Source organism: Seriola dumerili, unplaced genomic scaffold (genome assembly GCF_002260705.1).
Source record: "Seriola dumerili isolate Sdu_G_001 unplaced genomic scaffold, Sdu_1.0 BDQW01000149.1, whole genome shotgun sequence".
Lineage (NCBI taxonomy): Eukaryota > Metazoa > Chordata > Actinopteri > Carangiformes > Carangidae > Seriola > Seriola dumerili.
Window position 1 is genome coordinate 5,193,064 of NW_019174404.1, and position 23,192 is coordinate 5,216,255.

General features: G+C 41.8%; 1 protein-coding gene across 1 annotated transcript; it reads left to right on the forward strand.

Annotated features, from left to right (window-relative positions):
• Nucleotides 1-846: 846 nt before the first annotated feature.
• On the forward strand, nucleotides 847-23,192 carry LOC111225554 (cysteine-rich protein 2-like). The gene is made up of 8 exons (XM_022750503.1): nucleotides 847-1,005; nucleotides 14,467-14,561; nucleotides 18,900-18,957; nucleotides 19,347-19,472; nucleotides 20,597-20,665; nucleotides 20,788-20,882; nucleotides 21,337-21,394; nucleotides 21,669-23,192. Exons 1-8 carry the CDS (start codon nucleotides 963-965, stop codon nucleotides 21,734-21,736), a joined length of 612 nt encoding a protein of 203 aa, XP_022606224.1. The 5' UTR covers nucleotides 847-962; the 3' UTR covers nucleotides 21,737-23,192.

Below are 23,192 nucleotides of genomic sequence, written 5' to 3' on the forward strand. Positions count from 1 at the left end.
GCTGCCTTCAAGTGCTGCTCGTAAAACTTACAACTTCGAGTACATCTATGAAGATTCTAAAGGCCACAGTATGCTTGAAACAAATTTGGTCATCCAACAGGTATTGCAACCAAGTGTAAAGATTAGAGTGATTATAAAGTGGTCTGAATGACCACACTTGAAGGCGCGAGAAGCCTGTGCTCATAGGAAAAACATGATAAATTTTACATTAGAGTATACTTTTGTACAGTATCTCCTCTAAAGAATTCATTACGTTGTGCTTGGATGTACACAAGAAAATTGTCAGGAATATTTGTGTGAATATTAATGATTTGACAAGGAGTTTGAATAATAATGAGAAATGAAGTTGTGTTTTGATAATTCTTCAGCCATGGGTCTGACTCTGAAAACATTTTTCAGGGAACAAACTTGATACAAAAAGCTGCCCCAAAGATTTAGAAAAAAAGAAATTGAATTTGGGAGTTGTAACCTTCGTCTAATCATCAGATAACACAGGAAACTAAGGAAATATTTAAAGCTAGCTACATACTTTACTAAAGAGCTAATGTATCTCCCAATAGTTTGTTCAGTAGTATTTTGAGGAATAGCCTATTGTCACGACGAAATGTGCTGGGGAGGCAGAATGAAGAGAAAACACAGTTAACTAACGCCCAAACATTAACAGAGCAAAAGAAAATCAAATCAAATAGAATCAAACAGTTCTTCTTACCATGTTGTTATCTCACCAACAGCTGTTAAAAGTTGCGACAATTCCCACAACACATGAAGTACACGCGGGGGGCGTGGCGGCGGGGCGGGACTATGTTAATGAGCAGTCGTTGACTGAATAGATGCTCCCAGCTTCTGAGAGGGAAGCAGGACACTTGCCGTGGGAGAGAGAGCAACCAGAGGACGGAGAGAGAGTGGACGCCGCACCGGACAAACAAAACAGATCACTTTCACTCGACACACAACGTCCCAACATGGCTTCAAAGTGTCCCAAGTGTGATAAGACGGTGTATTTCGGTAAGTGATGCCCGCTTTTTTATGGTCCTGGTTGTTGAAATTACTTTTGGCTCATGATGGTAATCCCGCTCGTTTGCCAAAGGATACTCCTGACAGGGGAGCGATCGTTTTTGGGGGCAACTTGTTTTACATTTTTTTTGTAATGCAATAGTTCTTTAAATCACAAATACCATAAATAGTGTTTCTAATCGGATATAAATCAGTTGATGCCCATTCATTGAAAAAAAAAATAAAAAATACGTTTAACACACATACAATTAACCTATGTTGAGTTACAGAATTTACATAAACTAAAATTACCTACCTAAATCAAGCTCTGAATGTGCACATACACATACACTCTGCTACTGTGTGTTTTGAACAATTTCTAAATAGAGTACAGAGGGATATTAAAAGTATTTTTGTGGTGTATGTTTGACAGTAGCCTAATATTGGATCCATAATGCTCAATACTGCTTTAGGCTTTTTGTCCAGTGGTGGGAAAATTTTTATACCCTTTCTACGTTTTCCAAATGAGCTTCTCACATAAATAAAGTGTACAGCATTTCTTAGATAAGGACACTATTTTAGGAAAAGACTGTGCTAGAAATGTAAATGATTCACAGAGACAAACCAAAAGCTGGAGAGGCAAAGGAATCAGTGTAAACAAACCCCACATCATCAAATGTTTAAACAAATTTACACTTTTTAAAACCCATAAAAAGCTTTTATCTAATGTGAGAGAAAACATGTCCTCTCTGCACCGTATTCACAAAACTGAATGAATGATTTATCTTATTTTGACACTGATCTGTGCCATTTTTAATTTGTTGTCTTTGGTAAACATCCAAGCCTGGCAGTTGGCTTTGGAGGGTTGCTGATGGAGGCCATTGCCAAGAGTGCAGAAATGCCATATGCTGAGATTGCCCACTCACGGAGGAGCACAGCAACATCATGCTGTGTCAGTGGGATGAAAACCTGTAAACACGTTTCTTTTGCATCCTTGTATACAAAGGTGGGAAAACAAAACACCCACTTGGGCAAAGAGCTTTGACTCACACTCAGTCGCAGCGAGGAAGACGGCATCTCACATCTCCTTTAACAGATGTTCACAGTGAAAGAAATACACACAGACAAGAGCAAAGCAGCAGATTAAAGGGGCTTAGATTGTGAAAATAAACAAAAATTTACATCGCTGCTTCTGAATCCGAAGGCTGCAAATGATGTGCGCCCTGTTCAGTTTATTTTTAGGGAACATGCTGCTGTCCTGTTGAACCTCGAGTAATCCTGTGGTTGTGTTTGGCCACGTGCTGGGGACAGAAAAATTCATTCCTCGGTGCTGATCTTTTCTACACTTCGCAGCACACAATCGGGGCTGTCACGGGGGTCAAAATCAATTATGTGAGTGGATGGAAGTCCTCTTACGTAACGGGAGTGGCAGCGAACATCACAGCTGCTGCTCATCCTATGGGTCCCGAGAGCCATTGCCATGGAATGATATCTGCACAAATAAGATTTATTTGTCTCCAATACAGATTTTGATCATGTCTGGAGTATTCATTTGCACTGTAGCTTTAATTCGCTGCAGCAAGTGAGTCACAGTTCCCGGGTGATGTATGTTATTTTTTTTATGTAACATACTGAGATTCAGCCTCGTGGAGTTATTTTTGGTCGGGTGTGTCTTGTTGGGTGGAGAGCGCTACTATAAAGATGAGGAGGAGGAGGGTGATGATGATGATGATGATGAACTGCTACTGGAAACCAGCATGGGTGGAATCAGCTGCACACATCAAACCAGGGAGGATGTAGAAAGTGAAGGGAGGTGTTAATAATATTGTTCACAATATTGAAGTCATTACAAGGGAGGCAGGGAAACGTATGACAAGACATGGGAGAGGTCAGGGAGGGAGAAAAGTTCAGCCTGCGCTGCTGCCCACAGCCTGAAGCATCAACATGACGTCAGTGATGAATCCCAGATATTGTAGAATGAGCTCCACCTACGTACATCCTCCCCTCAGCCACTTGACTCTCCAGAGAGGTAAGATATCCAGTTGTTGAGGTGAAATTTCAAGTCTGCAGAACAGTGAAAAGTGAGAAAACGGGCATGGATACACTGCTTCTGATCTACACCAGGACATGTGTTATTGATAGAGAAAATTGTCTGTTTCCCGTCCCATTTTGCTCCCATTTTTCCTCCTTGTGGTGGTGGCTCGTGGTGTGCAATATACAGTGGTGATTGGCCCACCCTGCAGTTACCCACCTGGTCCTACAGCTGGTGTTGCCCAATATTTGATTTTGCAGGCAATGTCTTCAACACTTGACTTATCTCTTCGTTACTTCAGCACAAAAACGTCATGAAGTGGCAGCGGTGAGCCGCAGTCTCGGGTGGAAAATCTTTTGCTTTCATCATTTTCCGTCTGTTACTTTAACAGGCAGCTGTTTTATAGTGGTGACGTTTCAATTTCATCACCACTGAAGGCAAATGTTGACTGTTGCTGCCATTTCCCTTTGACTTCCAAGTGTCTAAGGTGTTGTTAAATGTTATATTCAGACCCCCCCCCCCCCAAAAAAAGGGAAACCTCTGCTTGTTGCTGGTGTTGTGAACATGTTAATTGTAGGGTTGAATTCAAATTCCAAGCGTCCACGTTGCGGCCTCGCATCTGTTAGTTCCTACGCTCATAATACACTAGGGACCATTGGCAGACATGTGACCAGGCCCAGTGGAAATACATTGTTAGCGTGTGAGAGAGTCCATGCAGAACACAACACAGCATGGCTCACTAAATCTCCCAACTCCAGACCCAAATTCAGCTGAGCGATCCAACTCTTGTTCATGACAAATTGGAGCAATGCATCTTTGTGCAGCTAAGTGAATGAACAAGAACTTAATGGGAGCTAATGGTACTCCGCTGTGAGTTTCTCTTTCATTCACCGATTCCTCTCACTCTGGCTCTCTTTCCTCTTCTTCAATCACTTGGTGCTGCCTCAGGCCCTGAATTCCTCTTCCCCTGATTTTTTTTATTTATTTTTTTTCAACTGCAAGGACTGGGGGAAATGGGGTGAGATGGCTCGCCTTTATTTAAACGGATACTCTCAAAGCGCCTCATGCATTATAATGAGAAACGACATCTCTATTCACACAAGGCTCTTTCTGTCTCTTTGCACGTTTGTCGTCCCAGTGAGGCAGAATACCTTCGTCCTCTCAGCCTGACAATACGGAGCGGGGCACTGATTCCCACACACCTCTTTTTCTTTTCTTTTTTATCCCGCATTTACCCCAAACATCCACACAATACCCTTTTTTCTTCTCTCCCCCCTTTTCTGTCAACACTAGAGTACCCTGTTTTCCACTTGGCTGCCCAGTAGGCTGTGTGAATGTGCCTTGTCAGTTACGTAACATCATTTCTTGAGTCGTTGCCTCCTGTTCAGTGCCATTGCATAACATGCCAGATACTGTGCACCAGTCAATGAAGGTACTTTCTCTCTGCCTTTTTGAGGCACAAATATGATCCCCTAATGGAGAGGGCATTAAGCTTGGCGCTGAAAGTCAGACTGCCTCCGCCCCTCCCCTCCCAACACAGGTGAAACCATTCCACCTTCCAACAATATGACCTGTTAGATAACAGCACAGAGGAACAATGGTGGCTGTGTACAGTTAATCCAAATGATTTAGACTTTAAAGTTATAACCCTTAACATTTACATATTAAAAACCACATATTTTATATTTATAATGTAGTCTTCTGTTGTTGTACAGCTATGCAGCAAGCAAGACACATTTCCCTTAAAGGCTGAAGATCAGTCTTTAAAGGGCCTATTTGTAAGTTTTCTCTGCTGCCGAACATGGTTTCTTGCCGGGAGCTGGTGGTGGTGAACGTCGCTTGACAAGAGCTTCGGCCATCGTTGCATTTACAAGACAAAGAGGTTATAAATCGCCCTCTGAGCAGCGCTACGTCTTCAGGGCAGAGTGGAGGCTACAGTGAGTTGCTATCAGAAAGTAATGAGACGGGGCCTGGGCTAGCTGGTTAGCATGCTAACTTAAGTAAAAGAAAATAAGTTATAGAGATAAGAGTTAACACTGGAGAAAGCTCTTGACAATTGAAGGCTGCTCAATGGAAGTTTGATACTGAACTCACAACGTTTCTACTAGACAGCTGTTAATGCTAATGTTAGCTTTGTAGCAATAGCAAAATGCACAAATAGCTACTTCTTACTAGAAGTTTGTTGGATAAACAGAGCAAATTCCATGATAGAGACATTATAAATCAGAGAGAGAGATGATACAGAATGAGACCAAACGTTTTGTTAAAAGAAAAAGTGGAAACAAACTATAGATGATAGTACTATGGTCACTCCACAGGAGCAAGAGCAAACTGTTTGTGCGAGGTGGAGTGTAGACTCCAGATCAGCACATAATCTTAAATTGCAATTGCTTAGGATGCAATGTACGAAATTGTTAAGAGTCACAATATTAATCTTTCAGCCTGGTATCATTCTGTGATCATTTCTGCTATGCTTGAGGTTTTTGAGCTTGAGTAGAGTTGAATAACTACACAAAGAGGTTGAATGTAAAGTCAATTTAAAGTCAGTGTGAAGACATAAATTCACCCAGGGTGCAAACTGCGGCGAGTTGAAAATGTTTTAACTTGAGCGTAAAATTAGCGCTTATCCGGTGGAGGGAAATGAAGGAAGACTGGGGGAAAACTGTGATTAGAAACAGATGAATTTACTTTTTGACAGGCCTTACCCTCGCACAAGGGATCTGCAGAAAACAATGCATGCTCGTACTGGAAGTGATGCAGAAAACCAAAGCCAATACATGCATGCATTTCATGTGATGTGACAGACAACATTAGAGTTCATTAGCTCAGTATTTGTGTCCGGTCTGACCAAATTAGACCGTGTCTTCTTTAGTCGTCCTCCCCCTTATTAAAACAATGTGACAGCACATGGTTTGTTTGGATGCGCTGTAAACAGATACACAAGTCACTCTTCTTTTGTTGTGTTTCCAACAGTAGTGGTTCATACAGGTGTCATTTTGATGTATTGTATCGTTAAAAAGCATGTACCAATACCACCACAGGTGTTGCCAGATCAGCAGGACTGAAATTAAGACGTAAGATGTATAATTTTAAGTCTTTAACTTTACTTTGCTTCAACATTTTCAAAGGGAACTATTCCACTGCACCATGCTCTCACGTAGACAGTCAATTTTATTAGGCGCCTTTATGAGACTCAGATGATTTCACTCAAAGGAATTTAAGCACTGCTACATTTTATGCCTCCATCATATGATGTCTGCCCTTCTTCAGGGGCTGATTATCCACTTATAGGCTAGATCTGAAGGTGAAATTCAACTGATACAGGCCTTCTTCCTCTTGTGAAGACATGGTCCACTACTCTGTAAGCAAGTCATGCACACTAGATCTTTTTTGAAGTCCCTGTAGCTGGGACACGGTGTCCTCACCGGTTAGAGAAGAGATGTGGTGTAAGCAGGCTCAGGGGTTTAGGGGAGGGCAAGCAAGTCACCCAGGCAGGGACTGCGGAGAAGCACTTTGCCTGCGGCTCCTCTGACCAGCGCAGACAGGATGCGAGTTAGCTGCAGCCCATTTACGTCAGCCAGCAGGATTCACAAGGTCGGCCTCTTTTATTCACAGAGGGAGGAGGGGGAGAGAGAGGGAGAGAGCCTGGGGAGGAAACCTCGCCTTGGCCGAGGCGACAGACGACCTCCAGAGCTAAGTTTTGCCACAGGGTTGCATCAGCCACAGGGAGAGACGGATCCAAATGCATGTTTCCTAGAGGCTCTTTAGCATCGGTCTCCAGCCAGCACAGTCAGTGTGAGCTCCACAGGGAGCTGCATGCACACATTGACCCAGAACAAATCAATTCTAATGTTCAACAACACACCACTGCCAGGGTCAACCCACTTTTAGTTTACACAGAGCTAGCAGAGGATGGTCTTTTAAACCTCCAAAACTTCCTTCTCACAAATTTCACTAGTTTCTTTAAACATTCTTCATTCAATCTATCACATTCAATCTATCACGTATGGATTGATTATTAATCATGTGCAATTGTGTTAAAGCTTGCACTTCATACACTTACTGTATACTATTGCTGAAATGATTAGTCAGTTGACAAAAATAAGGTCAAACAGAATGCATGTTTCTGGCTTTTCCAATTTGAGGCTTTAGTTCTTTCCTCTGTTTTATATCATTGTAAATACAGTATCTTTAGGGTTTGGGCTGTTGATCAGACAAAACAAGACATTTAAATATGTTCAGAAGTTATAATGGGTACTTCATAAACAAAAACATTAATCAGTTCATCGAGAAAATAATTGGAAGTCACAGCTAAAGTCATTTATGGAACAAAAATGTTTCTACTGTCGGCTTCAGGAACTCCAATGTGAGAAATTCACTGCTTTTTAATATCTCATACATCATTATGAATCAAATTAGAGAGATTCAGATACATCAAAGAAATAATCAATATCTCAATCAACAAATGTTTACAGTTTTAGTCTAGCCTCACAATTTAGGCATATTGGCCTCTAAATGTCTCATTTCTTTGACTCTTAGACTTGAAACTCAAAAATGGTGAAGCTATTGACATGAAAAGGACAAATAAATAAATAAAGCTGCTCCCCGAACCATCACTACTAATCATTTTAGTCACCGTAGCTAGCGGAATAATTGGGATTATCACTTTAGGTGTGATTATGTAAAGCTGTTATATGTCACGATCCTGTGAACTGAGCAGCAACTGACCTCACAATAACGCTCAATAAACTGTTGCATGGGTTGCAGTATGCGATGAATGAGTTTGTCTAATGCAGAGTTTAAAACCTCAGCTGAAAATTCACTTAAACTCACTTCCCTTGGTGAAGTTGAATTCCTCTGTGCGCCCGACTGAATGGCCATTGTCTTTAAGTTAAAGCAAAAGGTCACTAATCCTTGAGGGTGTTTGTGCTCCAGAGAGCAGAATAGTGAGAGGATGCAGAGAAGGAAACACAGGCTGCTTGTTTTTTCCTTTCTTACATTTCTCCTAAGTGTGAACCGGGCTTTTCACTGAATGCACCTCCTCATGTTCGATTCCTGCTCTGCCTTTGGGGGCCCTCCAGTCAGTCAGTCCGTCAGTGAGTCAGGAGTACGGTGTTTATTAGGACGTGCAGTTATCACACTGCTGTGACCAAAAAAAAAAAAAAAACCCAAACAGCAAAACACCCGCGTGGACTCAGCTGTCACTGATGGATGAAGGGAATGAGAAAGAGGGTGGTGAGAAAGCGGTGTGTATGTATGTGTGTGTGTGTGTGTGTGTGTGTGTGTGTTTTTATTGTAGGAAAAGCTGAACAGATGGGTCCACATTACCAGAGGGTGCAACAGAACAGAATCCAGCCAAGCGAGATTTAGAAATATTTACAATAACATTGGTTACATCACGAACACGACTTGCGCAAAAATGTTCCTAAGCCAGAGATGTGATATACGAGTGAGTGTTTGATGATCATATTTAACCTCATGTTCATGTACGCTTCTCTTACAGCTGCTAAACACCCAGAAACAGGAGCCTGTGCAGTTGCTGCTGATTTTATCTGGTTGTAGACACGAGCAGCGGCACTGTTGTCATCCCCTTTATCAAACGCATTAGACACCCCCCATCCTCACCAACCCCCCCACCCCACCCCACCCCCCACCCCCCTCCTCGTTGCACCCTGATCGAATTATTGAGTGATAAGAGAGCACCCATATGAGATTTCAGAGCCCAACCCCTCCCTGCCACGTTGCATTTTGGGAGTTCAGCTGTTCAGTAACTTGTAACCACTGCGTGTTTATCCGTTCCGACTTCGAGTAAGACGGAGGACAAATTTCCTCCTGACCTGGGGTGAAACTCAGTCCACAGTCTGCTGTGGGGTTTTCGATGCTGCTGCCCTGTCACTGCTGACAATTAGGCAAACTGCATTCGAGTCGTTTGGAGAAATGGGCCCGTAATGTTTTCCCTCTGAAGAACCCCTTGTTAAAGTTCTGTTGCTCAATGTTCCGTCCAATTACGGTGTGTTCGTAGACCGTTTGCTGCAGGCCAGCTCCCTGTACAGGCAGAGCGAGTCTTTCTGAGGCGTAATTGGTTTCGCTCTTAACACGATTTGAAGTTTAAGTGCATCATGTAACAGAGGAAACAAAAATAAATCAAATCACAGCCCGCTTGAAGTTCTCTGATGTCCTTCTATCGTTGGATAGGATTCTCTTACTTGCTGCAATATCACATGAGTAATTTGTTTTTAAAGATGCTGAATCTATCTGATGTTGAATTTGTTGTTGTTACCCTTTGCATTAGATGTCGTATGACTCCAACTTCCCAGGAAAAAAAAAGGTTAACCTCGATTAATGACTTCTCTTCATAGACCATGACCATAAGCTAATGGTTTAGCTCCTGAAAAACCTGGATAACATGTTACTGGAACAGTAGAAAAGACTAAATTTAACTAAAGCTCCTTCATCAGTTATGGTCTGTTACGTCTGTTTGTAGCTGTGAAATGGATCGCGGTTGTGTAAAGTGTAAATATGTCTTACCATATGAAATCTGAACCATCAGCCAATCACAGTTTCCATGTTTTTCCCAGTTAGTGACATAAAAAGCACCTAAATCACTTCCTCGTGCTTTTGGATTTGAATACACACAGAGTGCTGTGTGTATAAGAGATGTTGACTCTTAATTTCATGCCCATGCAAGGCTAACAGTAGTGCTGCTAACGTAATGCCATTTTCATTGGGCGATAAGTCAATTTTTTTTTTTGCACTTGAGCCTGTTTGGTAATTCCCTGGCTGCAAATCAACTTAACTTATGCTGAAGTGGGTGGTGTGTAAAAGTGTATAAATATATGTGGCTTAAGTTGACTGACACGCACACAGAGGCTCTTCACAATCACAAAGCACTGGCAAGTGTGTTCGGTATTGTCTGCTTTACTTTGATTAATGGCCAGTAACATCAGTGAAACCAAGCAATTGTAAACACTGAGGCTAGATGGGTGAGAAGAGGAGTCAGCAGCCGGCTCTCTCACTGATTTAAACCACACTGACAGTGCAGTCAGAGGAGTCGACCGCAGACCAAAGAGCTTAGACCAGGAATTTCCAAATGAAGTTAAGCAGCTTACAGTGGTGCAGGTATCATATGGTTATGGTGATGACCTCTGACCAGCGCTATGTTTCAATTTTTTTTGTTCTCTCGCCTTTAGCTCAGTGTTCCTGCAGTAGCATAATCTGTCTGTCAATCAGTACTTCATGTAAATAGTGACTGAACTATCTTCACTTTTATTCACTATTTGATAGAGGCACAATGTAGCATTATTTTATTTTTGATATCCCATGAAGTCAGAGCTTTTCTGAACACGTGCAGTGAATAAATTTCATGGATGAATATTTTAAGATAAAGTAAATTTTGGACTGTACGATTTTATATTTGGAACATTACTGGAGCAGCAAGCACCACAGGCTATGTGGTTTCAGATCTTTCTGTATTAAGTTTTTCTAAGTATAACATTAAATATTAATTTATAAATGAGCAACAATAAAGGTTTAAGTGTGGGAGAAAACATGCTCTGTTATTATTAAATAAGAGTTAGGTGGTTTTCTCTGACTTGATTTGGCAATGTAAGGAAACCCTACAACTGTCATCAGATTCAGACTCAAATATCTAAATACATAAATCCTGACTGGCGTTTATCTGCCAAGTCTAACCCATATCAAATCAGTGAAATGAGCACAGACGAAAACTCAAATACACAAATAACCAAAACTGTTCTAACCTTGGCAGAAAATTGTGTGTTCACGTAGGAACCCATCACTCTTTGTAAGAGGCTGATTCAGAAACCAGTTTTTCAGGGCCTTTAAACCCATTTAGATTTTTTTTTAAAGCTATAGTACCTCTAATATTCAGTGGGATATTTTTATATACTTATTCCTTAAAAAGGTGTCATGTTTGGTTTCCTCCAAACATGACGCTTAGAATTGAGGCCAAAGACTTAAATCTCGGTTTCATCAGACCAGAGAATCTTGTTCCTCACAGTCTGAGAGTCCTTTAGGTGCTTTTTTGTCCCGTCTCTGAGGCAGATTCTTCCTCCTTGTGGCTTTACCACAGTTAAACTCAAATCAAGGTGTAGAAACATCTCACAGATGATCAAGAGAAATTGGAGGCAGGTGAGCTGACTCTCAAGTCCCATACCAAAGTGTCTGAATTCTTATGTCAATGTGTTATTTTAGTTTCTCCTTTTTGATAAATTTGTTAAAATGTCTGAAATTCTGTTTTCAAGAAGGCGGCAGAATAACAAAATGTGAGAAAAACCTAAGGCATCCGAACACTTTCTGAATGCACTGTGTTTATATATAAACATAGTAGGTTTATAGCAAAAACAGACATGAATCTCTGGTGAGATGTACTAAAACTCTTCAACAGTGAGGTCCACATTGAATCAAAGGGGAATCCTTTGTTGTTGCTTTTCAGTGAGACTGTCACGGGAGAAAACGGCTTGGATAAAAGGATTTGGCACATCCTCATCGATGTTGACAATGTAAATGTGAATTTCCGGAGAGACTTCCCTGTGAACAGGAGCTTGTTTGTTTACACAAGTGGGCGCATTTACCCTCACGTTGTTGCTCTAACGAGGTAGAGGGAGACGGGGTGGCATTTCAGTCACTTTGTTTGTGCCCACGTGTGCTATTTTGGGATACCGAGAACTGACTGTCTATCATTATGTAATTTTTATTTTTTAATTTAGATTTCTCTTTCTGTTTGTATCCGTGCAAAATTTCAACCCAAATGCATATTTTCTGGATTAATTTCAGCAGTCGGGGCTATATGAAGGATAATGAGCACAGAGGCTGGCTGAGAGCTAGAGGTATAAACATCTGGGCCAGATGCAGATCCCCCCCTCCTCCCCCACTCTATAACTCCCACAACACATAATACAGACAGACAGGCTCACCCCTCTTACAATAACAACTGCCCTTTAAAACAGGGAGCTGTTAAACAGTGGACTTTGTGGACACGGTCATATACAGAGGAATGAGGACACACTGGTGAGGCTCTGACGTCTGTCTCCATTCATACACTGACTTCTCAGATCTGTCTGGAGGTGTGCCTACATTCGTGAGTCAGTCAATGATAGATACACACACACACACACAAACACACTGAATACTCAACATTGAGGCAACACTGGCAGGGTTCCTGTGGTCCGTTTATGCAGCCTGTTTTTAACACTGTCGAGGTGTCAGGAGGTTTATGGTTATTCTCAGATTTAGGAGGAAATAAATCACACACACACTCACACTCAGAGCAGACAGGTTAAGCTCCTGCTGCTTCCTCTCTGTCTTTAAACATCGGCTGAAGGTGTTTAAAGGACTGTGACGATTCTCTAATGTAAGAGAAACTTTAAGAGAAGCTAATTTTACAGAAGAAAACTGACATTGAAGTTTGCATGCACAAACACAAAACGTTAAATCTTGGCATGGTGAAATATTGTATGACAGTTGCAGGTCTGAAAGGGTTTGAGGTGTCTGTTGAGAAGAGCTGTAGCGTGAGCAGCAGCATCAGCAGCCTCAGGATGCGTTCAAGTGCAGTATTGAGTGTAGGTCACCCATGTTTTGGCAGCACTCAAGGCCCAACACACAATCAGGTTCAGGTTTACTGTCATATGCTTGACATCCTGCACACAATGCCATTCCTCGTGGACCTCAGTACGTGACATATTGAATTTCAAGTCTATAAAGTTGCTTGATGAATGATGTCACCAGCCGTGATGAAAATCCATTGGGGTGTCCTGTTTGATGGTTGCTGAGACCAGGAGTGGTGAATTCTCCCAGCTGATAGTGCGACCAGTTCTTCATGATTGTACACTCCACCAGTGGACAATAGTCTTTGGACACTGGATTTCGTCCACCGCCTCGGGTCCCACCCGGCAGCGATGATTCCCTGTCGTTTCAGTAGAGAGTTAGCATTTCCTTTTAACTCTAGTGGTGTGTGGAGGTTATGCCTCTATCCCTTGATTGACAAGCAGATTATTGATTCACAGAGTAATTTATTACAGGCTTTTTACTCTGAATAACAGCATCTTTAAGAGTGATATCCCTTTTCCGGCAGTGTCTTCTGGGCAAGTCAGCATTCCTCTGCTCTCAAGTGTTGATTGGCAGCCCCCCACCCTTCACCCCTCACCCCTCACCTCATCCTCAGCTATTCCCCAGGGTCTTGTTGTTGGCCATTTGTCTCAGTGTCGTAATTGACATGGAGAACTGAAAGTGAAACTGACCTACAGAACTGCTGATAAGCATTTTCCACGTAATAAAAAAAAATCAAAAAATCAAATCCAAAGAGGAAAGTGCATTTGGTCAAAGGTTTTAAGTGTCCAGTCCATTTCCAGTCTGTTTGAATATGTTACTTGACAGTTGGCCTCTTTTCTAATTGTTTTTTAAGCTCTCAAATCCATGTTATCCTTTTTGTGACATCCATATTTAGTTATAGATTTTCTTCCAGTTTTGTTTTTCTTATTTTTTTCTCGTGTTTTTGGACTCCATGCTGTTCAGAAACAGACTCCCAAATCTCTGATGTCTGATTCAATTTGCTTCCTGACATGAAGCTGAGACAGGAATTTGACATTACTTTAACAGGTTAGGGTACATGCAGAAAAGCGATGTAAAGAGAGGAAGAACAGGAGGAAGCAATAGTCTGTATGTGTGCATATCTGTCTGCACGTATGTTTGTGTGTGTTTTTGACTGAAGGTATGTAGGAAACCGACTCCAGTATCCGGCTATTTGTGCCCTTCCCTGATAAGAGAAGGTGTTTCCTCTGCTGCCTGCACAACTCCTTAGGGCCCATTGTGTGAAAGCAGCAGAGATTTATTATTGGAAAGGGTATAATTAGGGTCCTTTGCTTGTCTGGAGGGGCGGTCGGCGGTCTGGAGAAAAAGGCGACGGAAATGGGGTTGAGGGACCGTGTGCAGAAGGAGGGGTATACTGTAAACTGGGGGATGGGTCTGTGTATGTTTGGAGGGGTAACACAAAGGATCTGGGCTGGATGTGGGCACCCCCCGCTGCTCCAGCTGGACTGGGACTCACGCCACTGTCTGTCTATACCGCAGTGACATCATGACAGCATCCTGTGTGGTACACAGGCTTTCCCAGTATCCCCATCCCCACCCGCCCAGAAAACAATCACCCAGTTGACACGATGACAGGATTTCCATCGGGGCACAGCGGCTCAGAGACACGGCACACAAGCTGATCATTATTGTGGAGAGTGAAGCGATGAGGGGACGTCATGCAACTCTGCGATGAGCGACTGAACGACACATTATAACACATACAAAGCGTGGCGCAACTGATGGGAGAAAATAGCGACCGTTGTTCAGAGTAATGTATATAAATGCTGCTTTATGTGAATGTTTACACTCAACTCTGTTCTTCTGTCTCGTCTTTTGTCTTTCATGTGCAGCTGAAAAGGTGTCATCACTGGGGAAAGACTGGCACAAGTTGTGTCTCAAGTGCGACCGCTGCAACAAGCTTCTTAATGCGGGAGGCCACGCTGAGGTCAGTACACAGTACACACCTAGCAACAGTACAGCACTGAAATTACACACGTCTGACAATATTTTTCTATAGTTCTGCAAGATAACATTTTTTCATCATAAATGAATCGATGCATGTTCTTTCTATAAAGTGTTAGAAAATGGTGATTAATGGAATCGTGGAAAGAAAAAGATCCTGATCCTTTTTTTATTCGAACCTGTATGGCAATGTTATAGGAGTGAAATGCTGAACTGGGAGAGTGCGTAGGAAGAAAACATCCTAACAAGGCAGAATATCACATTCCTGCTTGACAAAATTATGTTTGTTATTCAGACTGTAATGTCTACTTTTACTAGATAATTTGACAGCTTTATGTTCCCTCATCGTGTCCAGATACAGTTAAAATCTTTGGTTGAAAATGCCAACCGCAATAACACTTAAACACAGCTGATCCAATCTGTGATGAGAAGTTCCAACAAGACAAAGCTTTGTTTTAAAGTGTCACAGGCCAAAAAGGGTGGAAACTACTGACTGAAATGATTTATTAAACTGTCAATTAGTTTTTGACTATTCAACTTATATCTTCAGCACTATGTGTCACAAGCTATTGACCAAAGAAATTAGAAGTCCAAAGGGTCCAGCCTGCAGCCTAAAACCACTTCAACTTTAAATAAAAGTACGGTAGTGTTGATCCCACAGGGTCAAAGGCCAACAAACTCTTGCCATAGTTCATTGACTGTTATTGTGAAATCTAACAAGGGGAAGCCAGTGCTGCCTGGTTATGTATTAACTTTTTGACAGACTTTATCAATAGTGAATCCTCAATGAAGAATGTCAACAGTTCGGCAGATGTTGTGGCTTTTCAGAAACATTACAATGCTCCGGTTCCAGTGTTTTAACATAAGGAAAATTATAGTTTATTACACAATGATAGTGTTTAACTGTCAGACAGGAAACACAGTATTACAGTGGGAGAGCATCTTTTCAAATTCAAGCATTTTTCAGTTGGTTATTTCATTTCACAGACCATGTGCATTTCTACAGGAAATTGCTGAGTGAATGTCCTTTTTCCTGCCTGGTAAGATCCGTCAATATGGTTTGTCCTTGTGGGAATTTTAACCCCCTTAGTGCTACAGGCTGGGTTGCTTTCAGATCCCTTTTCCTCTCTCCGTTACATAATCAAACTGCAGTGTCACGTCTCAACACAGATTCCCCCGACTGTGACCCTCGAACGAGCCTGCTCACTATCTGGTGCTGTCACCCTGGGGATTTTCTTATCATGCCCCTTTTATTTTGACTTCTATGACCCAGCCAACGGTTCAATTCTCACCCTCTCTTTCTCTTCTTTCTCTCTAACGGCACATGGGTGAATATCCCTCGTGCACTTTTCAGAGTCTCCCGCCTCTTTTTTTTCTCTGTGCAAGGAGGATGTGATCTTAGCCTTTTTGTACACAAAAGCGATGTCCCTGCAGACCCCAAAGGATGCTGCTTCTGCTGTTTAATCTCTGCATGATTACAGTAATGTAGTCACACAATCTCTCTGAGGCCCGCACTCTCTATGCACCACCATCCGTCCCCCCCCCCCACTTCTATCCTCTCTCTCCATGGACAGTATCCAAATCCCGCCCTGGGCTGCAGCACCGTGCCACGAGCCTGACTTTAGTAGGAAAAACTCGATGCCCAATAATCGTCATGGAAACAGAGTGAGGCTGAGAGAGATATTACATATAAAAAAATGAAAGCAACTGTTGGATTGTCTGGGAGGGTGTTTGATGTCATCTCAAGCCTGGTATGCAGAAGGTTATGAATCTCAGAGCAGTAACGGCTGCAGGTGGGGGTGGGGGTGGGGTGCGGGGTGAGGATGAAGCCCAGTGTGGCTTGTCGTCTGTCGGCTAAGGGAGAGCAGCAGCTTCCGGCGGCTGGTGGCAGAGAGCCAGGCTGGAAAGGACAAGGCGACAAGTCTCCACTGTTGACCCTAAATGATCATGGCTGTATTAACTCTTATCACTTAGTGAGCACGGTTTGCATCAAAAACCACATACCGTCTTTTCTGAGTCCAAACAACAACATTTATGGAACTATAATTGATGGCATCTGTGAAAAGCCAAACCTATTCCTAAAATAACTAACAGCTAAGACATGTGGACTTCGCCATACGTCTGTAAATCAAGGAAGTGAAAACAGAATAAAAACAGCAAGGGCCACAACAGATGTTATATGCTTGAAAGCTCCAGAGCAGCTAATAAATGGACCTTGAGGTCAGACTCCCTTATCAGTGGCTGTTTCTAGGGTCAAGCTTGAACTCTGAAGCTTAATCCATAAATTCCCTGAGAAATCATAACTTAAAATATTGCCAAATATTTAGACTGTTTTTTGGGGGGGGGGTTTGTATCAGAGGTTATCTGCTTTATGTCCCGTACGTCCTCCCGTGGTCAACCGTGGAAACGAGAACTGCTACTGGCTAATGTAGAACAACTTTGCATTGTGCAGTAAACAATTTTAAGTATATAAGAAAAAAACATTGTAAACACACTATGATGTGTAAAATCAGAGGAATTCAGCATTAAGAAAAATATATTTGTTACTTTTCCAGCTTTTCTCAAATATTTGTAAAATACAGTTTGAAAACTCTACATATAAAGCATAAATCTCACCTTTGTGTTGCTCTCGACTTTGTTTTTGTCTGTGGAATGGGCTCACTGTTTCCACTAGTGGCCGTTGGGGTAAAAAACCACCCAAAACAGCAGTAGTTTTTGCAGCAGGCCTCTGGTTCTCAAGGGGCAGTAATGAGCCCACAATGAGACAAAAACATCACACTAGAAAGGTGAGATTTATACTTTATCTGAAGTGTTTTCACGCCATATTTTTCGGTTTTACAAGAGAAAGGACTTCAGTAAGGACTTTAGTAAGGACTGGCTGGTTTTGCAAATGTAGTTCTGGTTAACTTCCCCACTTCCGTTAAAGTGCAGGGAGTTTCCAAATTGGGCTTGATCATGAGTAGATATTGTTTTTGTTTTAAAGGGTAAGAAGCCAAAAAAAAAAGAACATTTACAGGACCACAGACTGGTGCTAAATGCTAAATGGTGACATCTCTGAAAAGCCTAACTTATTCCTAAAATAACTAAGAGCTAAGACATGTAATGACTTTGCCATAAGTCTGTAAATAAAGGAAGTGAGAAGCAGAACAAAAACAGTTGAGGGTTCAAAGTAAATCCACCTTCATTCCGGTCTTGAATTCTAGCAAAGCCGTGGGTAGAGGCTGAAGCAAAGGGGCACAGAGCTTAAAAGGAGGGTGAGGAAGCGGAGCAGGTTAGGAAAGGAAAGAAGAATAGATGGAGAATACATATTTCAGTGTCAGGACGTGGGAAGTTAACTGCTGGGAAGAGAGTGGGCTGTGCAGCAGCAATGGATAATCCATTTTTAGGGTCTCTCTGCCTCTTCGTGTTTCACAGCCAGTGCCACAGCAATACTGTACAGCAGGCTGTTAACAGACCAATTCAGTTCACTCGACAATGAAGGCCTGTGTGTCCTGTCCTGAGAAAGTCATCAGGGCTTGGCGTCTGCCACCAAACCTTCACGGATCTCATAAATGTCAAACAGGAAGTGTGAGAGGGGTGCGTGGCTGCTTTAACAGTAGCTGATCCTGTCACGGTTAATGCATTATTAAAGGTGAGAGAACAATCCTTTTCACTGCTGCACCGTCTTCTCAGGAAAAGGAGCTCATGGGGCAAAAGCAGAAGAGTCCTTTGTTTTTCGCCCGTAAGGGGAAAACCCTCACCACCCAGGGCCTGGCATCTTGCCTGTTGCAATTGCTTGGTTCCTCTCATGTATGGGCATTGGGCTCTGGACCAGTGGCCACCCTGGCCCTCAGCCCTGATCCCCTACCCAAGCTGGTCACATGCTCCTGCAATGACCGCCACATTCCCAGCATGCATCAGCAACAGGCCATCTATGTCTGAGCCTGAGTGCCGCCCCCCCCCCCCCCCCTTTCAAGTGACAGACGGTCATGTAGGCTGCACTGAAGTGTGGCGATGAATTCATCAACACAGACCTGTTTCTTGGATACGGCCGGTGTCATTATAATGTGTTGAAGCAACCTGTGACAGTGACATCATCACGAGGCAGCCGTGAGCTGGAAAAAAAAATGAACTTGTTTCCGTTTTTGGACACATTTTCTCCATCTCCTCTTCTTTCAAAACCAAAATATATGATGTCAGAAAAATGTGTGAAAAATATGACTTCTCATAAATGTCACGGGTCAGTTTTCTCATCTGCGTCATCAGGTTTGGTTTTTATCCTTAAAAGTCTATGGAGTTTGTTTTATCTGTATTTCATGGTGTTTTTCTGTGTCTCCCACAGCATGATGGAAGGCCCTACTGCCACAAACCGTGCTATGCTGCCCTCTTTGGGCCAAAAGGTAAAGTACATGTCATTTTGTTCAACAAATACTGTCTCACATTTGTCATTGTTGAACTCAACATACAGTGTGTCATGTTAAGGATTAACAATGAGTTATGCATCAATCAATAAATCTACATTATTTATTCATGCATTTCTACATTTCATATATTTATTCTGTATCTGTTACAGGGACACCTGCTACTGATGTTAGCTATTAGCTATCTATCTTCATTTTGAGATTAATTAAGAATATTTTTATTTCATTATGTATTTAATATTTATTTAGGCATGCATTTTTTAAATAACAATTTTAGGTTACCTTTGTATTTATTTCAGAATTTATTCATATATTCATCGAATTATTTAATTTGCAATGCAGATTTTTCCCTGTCTTCTGTCTTTTAGGTGTGAACATTGGTGGAGCAGGCTCTTATGTGTATGACACTCCAGCCAACAGCAATGCTACTGGTGTGGATTCAGCCAGCAAGGCTGAGGAGAAGCGTGTGTACGCACCGAAGGCACCTTCGAAAGGTAAATAAGAAACGTGCGCATGTATTCGTACTGTATGTACTGTACATCGTGGCTCTAGCAACAAGTGTTGATTTGAAAAAGCTGCTCAAAATACAAGGAGGGTTTTTTTTCCAGTACGATTTGGGTGTTTTCAACAAGCTGTTGTAGGTCAGAAGGAAAGCTGCTTCTGACTCAGTGATAAGACCATCGATACACAAAGTCCCCCGAGACGTGAGGGGGGTTTTCTCAGACGTGTTAGATAGGGATTTCCCAGGAACACACACTCTGTCAGCAGCAACAAAATAATTTTAACGTTTTTCTTGAGCGTGAATTCATCTCAGTTAGTGGCTGCTTCCACAGACTTGGTTGTTGAAACCAGAAAACTCATTTAATTTAATTTAATTTAATTTAATTTTTTTTTAACCTTTCTGCCGCTAAATTATTTCAGCGTGTTTGGGCTCAAATCTGGAACATCTTACCAGATGAAAAGAGATTTTTGAGATCTATTACAAACATTTTATTCATTTAAATGGAAATCAGACAAACAAGTGAATGAATGTCTTTAGTATTCTAGTGCAAGTCGTATGAAACGAAAAAAGGTACCTACTATGATTAAATCTGTATGTTTCAGGAGAACAGCTGTCTGTGTTGTCACGATCTTTAATTTTATGCATAAAGCTGTATTTGTTTTATGTGCTGTTTATTGTTTTGTGTTTCTGCTTGTCCACATTTTATGTTGGCTTGAGTCTCTATGTTTCTATGTAGAAAAGTATCTTGTGTATGAGGTTTATGCCATGATAAAAACAAACTAAACCAGTCTTTACCTTTTGGCACCATCTGCAGTTCCCAGCACAGCACTACATGTAATCAAACATCCATCGGCTGCCATGATTGGCTGCTGTAAGAAGGAGTGAGAGAAGTGTTTTAACTTGGCAACCAGAATTTACCTTTTTACTCAGTAATTCCCTCTTGAAACATATAAAGGTTGTTTAGTACCTGGCTCAGCTTTAAATTTTATTCCTCCACATTATTGGTACACCGGATTTCACACCCAACTGGAAAGATCAGTGGTAGTTTAGAGAACCACTTTCCTTTGCTACCTCCAGCTTTTCCAATATTGTAATGTGTGTGTAATGTGTCGGCAGCTGGCAGCATCACCACTTTTTCCGGAGAGGCCAACCTGTGTCCCCGCTGCAACAAGAAGGTGTATTTTGGTAAGTAGTGCCACACTTCCAGGGTGAGGGAAAAAAAAGTTGCAGTGATATAGGTGTGGACCTGCAAAGTGGTTGCCATGGTGTCTCACATGTTGTGTTTATGTGTGTGTGTGCCACAATAGCTGAGAAGGTGACATCACTGGGCAAGGACTGGCATCGACCCTGTCTGCGCTGTGAGAGGTGCAGCAAGACTCTATCTGCTGGCAGCCACGCAGAGGTGAGAAAGAGAGGCGTTTATGAGGAGGAGAAATAAAACCGACAGAAGTGAAGAGTTGGAAATTCTGAAAAGAAGAAAGGACAAAAAATGTGCAGGGAAGAAAGGACGGGAATATATGGAGAGAGTCAAATATAAATATGTATAAAATGAATATGAAAACATAAATATGAATAAGTTCTTTTCAAATCAAATCATACAAAATATATGCAACATATGCAAAGTAAATCAATTAAAACTCAACAAAACAAAAGGAATGATTGGCATTTAAGTTACAGACTTTCCCTTTATGTTTCAGCCTCTCACCACCTTTTTACCAGGTTACAGATTACTCCAGTGACCGTCATGTAGCCACTTTAATAAAAGGCTTTTATAACTCTTCCACCTCGACTTTTACAGGGACAGAAAAAAAAAATGCTCTTATTGTGTTAATGTTTGCAATCTTTTTTTATTCCAGCATGACGGCCAGCCCTACTGCCACAAGCCCTGCTATGCCGTTCTCTTCGGGCCCAAAGGTAACCGCTAGGGGGTGCTGTCATCCCACCACTTATCAGCTACACTTGAAACAGAATGTCATTATGTCTGAGCACTTGATGCAAAACTGCACACGTTGCACAAAATAAGTGTTTCTCAACAGTCATTTCATCATAACATTTGTCTGCAGCTTCTTGGGCCTGAGGGGTAACCATTACAGGACATGTTTTACAGCCTCTCCTGCTCATGTTGCACCATCTCTTGCCCTCTCTCTTAACCCCTGACTACCCTCTGCTGTCCCTGTGGTTTTTCCAGGCGTGAACACTGGTGGTGTGGGCAGCTACATCTATGACAAGGAGCCCAGTGCAGTGACCCAGCCTTGAACCTTTGTCCCCTCAGCCTCATCCCTCTTCTCTGCACAACACTGACCATCAACCACAGTATTATTATTTGTAGTCTTTTTTTTTTCTTCTTCTTCTTTTCCCCACCTGTGTGTTCATACCTGAGACGACCAGCCTTCTGCTCCAGACCCCCACCCCCACCCCCCACCCCATCTATGCTGACCCGCTCCCAGCAGCCCTGGCTCAGATGAAATCATTGATTACAGATGCTGCCTAGACATGTGATGTATACTGTATATATTTGCTCCAGGACGTCCCTCCCACATGATCGACTCTATTCGTTAAAGAATTTCAACTATTTGTTTGTAAGTCAACACTTTAAGTGTCACTACAGTAAAACATTAAGGTCTTATAATTCAATTTTGCACCTAGAGAACAGTGAGAGGATGTTTTGACATATTGTATGTTAAAAAAAAAAAAAATCAGATGGAAAGTGAATCTCAGGTTTGGAAAGGTGCGTTGTGCGGATAGCCAGAGGAATTTCACCTCGGAGGCTGCTGCATGCACAGGTGGTGCTCAGGAGGACCGTGTTGCCAATACTAAAAGAGAAAATAATAATAATCTGCTGCCTGACAACAGTCCTTATATGAAAAAAGTGAGATTTTGTTTTTAAAAAAAAAGAAAAAAAAGAAGTCAGAACATATTGTATAAAAAGGTGAGAACGTGGATCTCTGAGGCGACTGTTACATGATTTTCAACATCCATGAGGCTGTATTGAGACTTTGTACTTTTGAGCATATATTAATAACCAGTTTTATGGCAGAATCTGGATTATAAAATATGTTGCGCTAATAAATAACATTTTGTCCCAGTTGTTTTATACAGTACAATACTATTTTTGAAGCATGGCAGAATGTGGGTGAAGTTTTGGGAAGGTTGGGCTGTGATTTGTCAGGGGGAGAAACATGTATTTATTACTTCAAATCAAGTCCTTTAAATTTCATTAGCCACTGTACTACTACCCTTTACGGGACTGATTATGAAGGAGGTCAAATAAGGTGATGTAAGCTGTATAATTCTCTATGATCAAGATTTTTATTATTTTCTAATAAATAACCCTGCTGTTATTTTCCAAGAGATGATGCGCTATTCGAAGTATTATATTTTTTTGCCATTAGCAGAAACAGTAGCTTAGCTTGTAGAAAGAGACGAGACACTGCAGACAAGTCATTCTGTAAGAATGTGCATTCTAGTATTATTGTATGATTGTTACTGTGTTTGTTCATTACCTGTCGTACATGGTAGGGCCTTGTAGACACTCCAGGGCTCACTGTTTGTAGAACTGAGACGCTGCACTTCAGCCCTGCTGTATTCGTCTTTTTAATCCCTCGAATAAATATTTCACCAACTTTTCTTCTGTTACACTACGATTATTGTTTGACAGATTATGAACTCCTCTCTCTGTTTATGAATTGCAATAAACAAACATTACATGTGG

Excerpts from the sequence above, each read along its gene's own strand:
- LOC111225554 (XM_022750503.1), top strand. The coding sequence starts at position 963 with ATGGCTTCAAAGTGTCCCAAGTGTGATAAGACGGTGTATTTCG. Across the intron at positions 1,006-14,466 it reads TGATAAGACGGTGTATTTCG|CTGAAAAGGTGTCATCACTG; the intron begins GTAAGTGATGCC and ends TTTCATGTGCAG. Across the intron at positions 21,395-21,668 it reads CGTTCTCTTCGGGCCCAAAG|GCGTGAACACTGGTGGTGTG; the intron begins GTAACCGCTAGG and ends TGGTTTTTCCAG.